Below are 8,272 nucleotides of genomic sequence, written 5' to 3'. Positions count from 1 at the left end.
TATGACCAATGGTTTACATTCATATTACAATGATAATATTCTATATTACAAAGACTAAAATTATGAATAATATAAGTGTAATAAGAAGTTTACTAGAAATAAATTTATCCAATTTATTGGGAGGGTTTTTTTAGCAAAAAAAAGTTTGATATTTGCATTATATCAAAAGATTTGTAGATTGTCTTTTCAACCTAAACCTTAGAGAGGGAACATTAAAACATCTCTAGAAGGTTGTTACACCATAGAGTTAACCAAAGCACTTTTTCAACAGTAAGTAAAAATCGAAACTACTGCTCTTCAATCTTAACATTGAACTGAGAGAGAGGTCTACTGCTTTGTCCTCCAACTTGGAAGAAAAAACCAGAACTATTGCTCTTAAATCTTAACATTGAATTGAGAGAGAGGTTTACTGCTCTGTTCTCTAGCCGAGAAGCAGGTACAGTCAAATATTCGGGACATTATTTAAACAAAGAGCTTTGTGAATGACACGAAAAAAAAAACATTAAACATTAATGGAATATCCATGGGGCCAAGTCAATTTGTATTAATGAAATCCATGGGGCCAAATATGAAGAGAAGCAAGTAGCACAGTGACCAAGAAAAGGCTACATACAAGCACTGGGAAGAGGAAGAAAAGGATGACTCTAATGAGAAGCAAGGCCATGAATATAAGCCTACCCTCCAAGTATAAGGGCAACATAGAAAAAGGTGCCTTTGAGTAGGCATAAGACTAGAAGGACCACAAACAACCACAAGGGCATGGAGATCCCTCGCCATTAGAAGGAAGCAAGCCATAGCCTCATGCTCTTGCTTTAGACACATAGATCCCACTTCTTGAGAATGTTCAAGTCCAGGAATGAGTGGATGTTTATTTAGTTTTTATAAAGTAGGGATGCCATATGACCAGCTACAATAGAACCGCCAATCGCTTAGAAATGGTGGCGTGGCCATTTAAATGCTACATCACATTGTTACACATTGGTCCCCCCATAGAGTCCCCCATGGATTCCTTGTTAGCATTGTAGAAAATATCAAGATCATGAGCAACAATTAGTGGCTACATAGCTCAGGACATGGCCAACCAAGTGGAGATCTACAATTAGTGGCTACACAGGTTAGGATATGGCCAACCAAGTGGAGATCTACAATCTACATATGGAACTCAATGTGCAAAAAAGTATCCTTCACATCCTTGATTGAGGCCTTGAGAAGTTCCAAGCTGAGCATGCAACACTTCAACTATAGCTCTAAGAAAATTAGATTGCTTTAGAGACTACCAAGAGTGAGCTCATCGAAGAATAAAAACGAGTCAAGTCTCGACAACAGGTGATCCATGACTTTGACTCAACTCAAGCTAGAACGTTTGCACTAGCCTCCTCTAATGAGCTAAACAATTTGCGGGCACAGAATGCCTCTCTTCAAGAAAAGTCAAACACCTTGGAGCACATTCAAACCTTAATGAGGCAGTCACCACTAGTGTGTCGGACGAGCATCCCAACAAGCTACCCTGCCAATGTATCCCTAGTGACCAGGATGAAAAAGCTGGCCAAGGTGGCCCTTGATCTACTTTGTAGCCCCTCTCCAAGTCCCACACATTGGCCATTTCTACCAAGACAATTTAAGATGGTAGTCTCAAAAGGCACCAATGTAGTAAGCACAAACAAAGCAGGTAGGCACTAGCCCATTATGTCAACAACACTTAACTCTGATGATGGGTCCATAGCCCGAGCACCATTGGTATAGGAGCTTGAGCCTTGCCCCTCTCCAACTATGCCTAGACACCATTCTTTCCATCGAGTGCCTCCTCTCTAGGGTTGTGGGTTGACACGGCCATGCAGAGGTCTCCCCGATCTCACCTCCCTTAGTCAACCACTTCCCCTTGCTAAAAATGTTTTTCCTTCTACTTGTTTTTCCCCAACACACATTTTGCAAGTTATTACTTGCAATGAAGAATTTTGAGTTCCATGCTGCACCATGGCCATAGCCTTGGCAGTAGTGCATGGAGAAGCTCCAACTTTGCATGGAGTCGTAATTCCCATGGAGTATCTCCCAACAAATATCTCCCTTTGTAATCACACCAACCACGTTAGTTTGTTGGGAAAGGAAAAGTCCAAGCAAGAGCAAGTGACATACAAGGTTGAGCAGTAGGCAATCATGATCAAAGTGAATGAACTTTCTATGCCAACTATTCAAACCTTTGCCAAGTTCCTACACCTAGCTTCTCTACATCATTAAGTAGATCTTTGCCATTCACCATCACCAAGGACACTACTTCGTGGCACAACTTGAGCAAAATCTATAGGAGGATCCCAATTACATAATGGACCAAGAGGGGACCAAGCGGCAAGTGCAGCACAAACAATTGAAGTACAAGTTTACGCACTTGGGCATCATGGATCCCAATATAGTATAGGTGGTCAAGAAATGGGAGGAATGTTCTTGCACTTAGACAAGGTCCTTGTGGGCATCATGACCCTCAGCAACACCAGGTGATGGGGACCCAATTGGACCCTATGTTTTGTAAGATCCAATGGATGACCCTGTCCATCTACAACTCCATCTTGTTTGCCACCCATCCCCTTATGTAGCACCTCATTGGTGTTCTAGTCCAGTCTGGCCACCACTAACTTTTGAAGATTATCTCATTTGTGCCAATGTTCTAGTCCAGTCTAGCCACAAAGTTTTGAAGATTATATCATTCGCACCAATTTGTGACTTTGTTCCACATCTGTCAAGACATGATCGACACTAAGACGAGGTGAAATATTAACCCTTAGTCAATTTGATTGCTCAATCCGAGTTCTCGAGTGACCAAGGACTAGGATTCACCAACCAAGTTTCTAAGTGGCAAGAATTAGAGTGGCAAGGACGTACAAAAAATCACAGATGCATGAGTGCAGAGATATAGGAGGGGGATACAGAGGTATTTGAACAAGGGGCACACATGTGCCTACAGCACTGCCCCAAGTGGCTGAATAGAACTCGAGTTGATCTGCTTTCAAAGGGTCTTAAAAAAGAAACTTTGTAGTTGCTAGAGCTGTAAGGGGAGAGTGGTAACAAAATTGAGGAAAAAGAAGACTAACCACAAACAACGTCACGGCCTATCCAAATCCGTTGAAATGTACAGAGAGAGGACACGGGAGTATTCAACAGAAATGCAGAATAATGAAGGCCACACCAATTGAAGCCCAAATTTGTATCAGGGGAAGGAACCGTTCATACACTTGATGATGGGGGCTGTTCCAACAGCACGGCAGATTTGGGATTGCTCATGGGAGGTCCCTTCTCCGTGCGTTCCAATTCGTCCAGGTAAAATGTCAGCAGCTTGTCCCAATTCCCGCCCTCGAACAGCACCCCAGCGCGCCCATCCGATACTCTCTGCACTATCCCACTGTACATGTGAAAAGGATTGACAGGATTCTTCACAGTTACCGTCATCCCGGGCATGAGAAGAGGAGGCGGTGGAGCTCTCGGCCTAACGTTTGACACCTGCAATCTTTCCATTTCCGTGCCTATAGTTTTGGGCGGGGGTGGATTGTCTGCAATGAACTTCTTAAGCCCTTCCTCGCCACCGGGAAATCCCCCCGTCAAACCCATCATTTCCTTTTCGAAGCCACTCTCAAAAGCTGCCCCATCTTTCGATTCTTCCGGAGGATCGACTTGAGAGGACCCTTCCGCTACGACAGGCGAAGTGGGAGAATCCTGGCCGAAAAGCAATTTGCTCTTCCCATTTTTGAGACCCTCCTCGCCACCGGGCAAGCCGCGGCCGCCAAGTAGTTGCCAGAAGTCAACCTTCTCGGATCTGATGACGAGGTGGGGGAGGGGAGAAGAACGGAAAAGGGAATACGAGTTCACAGGAAGGGACACACCCAGGTAGGAGCTGCCAAGGGATGTCAGGGAGCAGCATGGCGAAGAGTGGAGGAGCATTGGAAAGATTGGCAATACGTGATTGGGAACAAGATAGCCATTCACCCGTGTCCTATCTTGAATAGGTGCCCCGATGAGTTTTATTGCGGCTATTAATTAGATGGCGTATTAGGCTGGGTAGTTAGAGAGAAAGTATATAGAGCACAGGGAGAGGGGAATGGAGATGAGAGGGAGAGTCGAGGGAGAAGGGCACGCTCACTAGAGGGAGAAAGGGTTAAGGGGTGGCGAGAGTGGATGGATCAAGCATAGGGAGAGGGGGAGGGAGACAAGAGTGGATGGGTCAAGCATAGGGAGAGGGGGAGGGAGAGTTGAGCATGCTAAGCGAAGGAGAGTGGAGGGAGAGACAGATGCGCGCGGAGGAGAGTGGAGGGAGAGAGAGATGAGCGCAGAGAGAGAGTGGAGGGAAAGAGGTTCCTAGAGCAAGAGGCAGGCGGAGAGAAAGTGGAGGTAGAGGGACAGGCAAAGGGGCAGAACGGAATGGAGGGAGAGGAAAAGGGAGAGGCAGAGTAAGTCAGCCTTTGCAGTGAAGGAAGGGAGAAGGAAGAAGCACCAAAAGGTTAATCGAGGTATCAAAGGTTAATATGATTATAGCGAATACACAAAGCTAATCAATGAGCGAGGGAGAGGGAGCAAGAGAAGGAGAGGCACCGGGAGAGGGGTAGATGTTTAGTGCTGGGAATTTTCTACACGAAATTAGGAACCTATTGCAATTGATTGCGGTTGCAAATCGTTAGTAGATTAGAAGTTAGGAATTTTAGAAATCGAGGGAGCAAGTAGGAGCGAATGTCCCCAGTGAGAAATTTCAATTAATTAATTTGTTTGGGGAGGGGGGGCAAGAGGAGTGTGCTGCATGGTATCGTTGAGAAACCATTTGAACATCATGTGTTAGTAATTAATTTGTTTGGGGAGGGGGGACGCGAGGGGGGCAAGAGGAGTGTGATGCATGGTATCATTGAGAAACCATCTGAACATCATGTGTTAGATATGTGCATAGTACTATCCCAATAGAGTGCTTTAAAGGAAAGGGTTCAATACCCTAACCCTAACCCTAAAAGGGTTTGTATATATTCCACATTTTCAACTGAATCTAGTGTATAGTTAGTCATTTGTGGTGTGCTCTCTAGCTGTGCCCTCTCTCGTCATCTCCACTCTTCTCTTGTCCTCTTGTCATGGTATCAGAGCTCCCTTGCCTTCCGTTGAGGCATTGCGATCCATGTGAGAGGGTGTGATATATTGAGATATGGAGAGTTCTTGAGTATTCTTCTTGAGGATTCTCTTCCACTTAGAGAATTTCCATTTGCTCAATAGAATTCCATCTGTTATTTTCGTTCAGTTCCGTTCATCTCCTTCGAGAGTTTGTGAGAAGTTCATAAGTGATTCCTTTGTGAAAGAGATTGAGATTTGTTCATTTTGTTCATTCTTGCGTGAGAGAGTAGTCTTCTTTGAGAGACTTCTTAAGAGAGAAAAGATAGCTACCGAAATTTGCATCGTAGGCGACTCCGACCCACGGCTAACGACGAAAGAGACCCCACAGCAACTTGCAACGAGACTCTAGCAGAACGTCTGTCGATGAAATCTCTAACATTCCGTCGGCATCAAAAGATTCTGGCAATCTCAAGAGTGGCTCCAAGGTCGCCACGTAGGCCCCTCTACGTGGTGACTCATTGGAAAACTTATCCTCCACATGGCACTTATCCCACCATGTCATCTGAGTGACACATGGCATACGCACAAACTACCACCTCACCTTATCTACAAGGCCACATCATCTCGTATCTACCATGTGGCAATCGTCGCCTACCACATTCGCAGCTAGGTCACTCAGCCACGTAGGTGCCACATCACATTGCCATGTCATCACCACATCAGTATACTCGAGGCCATGTGCCATGTCACAATCAACCATCCACATCATCAGGCCACATCATCAGTTGACCACTCAAAGCTGACTCATCAGTGCCTAGTCATCAGTCCACCTCAGCAGTGCCATGTGCATAGACCTGACACCTTAGCACAGTGCGCCATAAACACACCTCTTGCCAAGCATAGTCATAGCATGTGAACACAGTGGCCACATCATCATTTTGCACCCTTCTGCCCCTCCACCTAGATTAAGCCATATCTCTTGATCCAAGAAGAATTTGAGGGCGCTCCAAAAAGGTAAAACGCTTGATTTTTCATTCTATACACTCATGCACATCATGCACACATTTTGGTGCAAGTATTACACAATTTTGAGCCTCGACGACAAATCCACTTCTTGCACGCACATCAACCTCTACATCGATGCATCTGACCCAACACCTAAAACGAACAAAGCAAAGGAATTATTTGCTGCTTTTTCATTACTCTATGGTTGGTCTAGATCTAGTTCATATTATATTAGAACATCCATAGCGAAGAGAACTCCAAAGCAGTCAATTGAAGCCATGCCCAAAATTTCCTAAATAGTTCCTACTCAGAGTCAATCCCTGCGCTCACATGCGGTTTCACATCATCACATTTTCTCAAACCCAACATTTTGCAATTCAATGAGGAGACTTCAGAGTGTTCAGAGGCATTGACTGATTGTTTAGTGGGCAGATTGCACATTTGTTCATTTTTACAGACACATGCCATCATTGTAAAGCCTTCTAGGCTATTTTCTGGCATTGTGCACATTGTTCAAGACTTGTAAAGCCTCTTGGATATTCTCAGCATTATTTTGCCACAAGCCTTGTAGCAGATTGAATTATATATTGTAGTTCTATCTTCACCGACAACTCAGACTTCAGTTGATACAGTCAATGTATTGCAGTCGATTCAGATAGTGATTTTCTCAGCACTTTGAGTACATTTCTTGCACCATGTCTACGACTAGCAACCTCAATTTGGAGGCATCTTCTAAGCTAGACAACTCCAACTATGGCACATGGAAATACCGAATGGAGACCGACAATCCAGCCAGTAGTAGCTCTACTCCACTTATTGCTACAACACCAGCAGTGGGATCTATAGTGGCACCACCAGTGCCTGCACATGGTACTAGATCCTACCATTGCCTAAGCATAGGTAGAATGGGACAAGAAAGACAAATATGCATATCATCTGATCAAGCAAAATGTGCAAGATGTCATGCTAGGACAGCTGGTCAACACCATGAAGACATTAAAAGAAGCATGGGGTATGTTCGCAACTCTTTACGATTCTAAGAACACTTCCAGGATTCTCACATTGAGAAACTAGATAAACCAGAGTTTCCACAACAGCATGAAATCGGTCATGTTTATGTACTCAAGATCAAGTATTACAACAATCAACTCGCAACAGTAGCGAGAGACTATGAATACCGAAGGAATGGTTCAAGTCATCCTGAATGGACTAGGAGAGGGATACGAGAATCTAGTCCAAAGTATTGCCATTCAACGGCAAATTCCAACACTAGAAGAGTATAGTCACTGTTACTCGGTGAAAAACTTAGGACTCAAGCCATTCACGCACAGGCACAGGTAGATCATTTCAGCAAAGTGGTCATCATCACAATAACAAAGTCATCAACAAAATCAGCATTGGCATCATCCCCAGCAACATTAGCATCAGAATCCAAGAGGAAATCATTCCAACTGAGGAAGATTCCAAGGACGAGGGAATGCATCCACCAAAGTGTCAAACATTCAGTGCAACTACTCTCAGTTTGGACACTATGAAATAGATTGCCACAAGAAGTAGTATGACCAAGGAGGTCAAATTTTCATGGAAGAGGAAATCATCGCAGTGGACATTCAAGTCATAGTTATTATGCCAATGAACCTGAGAATATGTTTCTTGCCAACAAGGATATGCAAAAGACTGAAACAATGTATCTTGACATTGATTGCAATTCAAAAGGAGAATGCAATTATCAAGTCAACCAAGCAGATCAAGATCCTTGGTACATCGACAATGGCGCATCATCTCATATGACAAAACATCAAAAATGGTTCACAAAGATGAAACCATTAGAAGGACAAAAGATGTTATCTACACTGTAGATAACACACCGAATCTAGCTCAAGGGAAAGGTATTGTCCTTATCAACAATTTCACTGGTACGAAAGGATTGGTGAAAGATGTACTTTATGTTTCGAAGCTCAGCAAGAACCTCTTATCAGTTGGGCAAATGACGGAACACAACTACCGAGTCATCTTTGATGGAGATGAATGCATGATTAGACAAATCCAAAGGATATCAGCTAGTAGGAAGCAGTCAACGAAGGACGCTTGTTCAGAATGTAGCTTCAGTACTAGATTTGCATGCCGCCATGTCAGCTCAACTATAACAAATGCCACTTTCCGCAGTATGGCACAAGAGATATGGACATGTCAA

General features: G+C 43.9%; 1 protein-coding gene across 1 annotated transcript; it reads right to left on the bottom strand.

Annotated features, from left to right (window-relative positions):
• Positions 1-2,901: 2,901 nt before the first annotated feature.
• NDHS (NAD(P)H-quinone oxidoreductase subunit S) lies at positions 2,902-3,966 on the bottom strand. The gene has a single exon (XM_087371082.1). The coding sequence runs from the start codon at positions 3,925-3,927 to the stop codon at positions 3,217-3,219; it is 711 nt and encodes a 236-aa protein (XP_087227208.1). The 5' UTR covers positions 3,928-3,966; the 3' UTR covers positions 2,902-3,216.
• Positions 3,967-8,272: the final 4,306 nt, after the last annotated feature.

Source organism: Dipteris shenzhenensis, chromosome 32 (assembly GCF_047967505.1).
Source record: "Dipteris shenzhenensis isolate YYH24624 ecotype China chromosome 32, Dip_SZ_1.0, whole genome shotgun sequence".
Taxonomy (NCBI): domain Eukaryota; kingdom Viridiplantae; phylum Streptophyta; class Polypodiopsida; order Gleicheniales; family Dipteridaceae; genus Dipteris; species Dipteris shenzhenensis.
The sequence above is the reverse complement of the archived record's forward strand: the minus strand, read 5'-3'. Positions and strand labels throughout refer to the sequence as shown.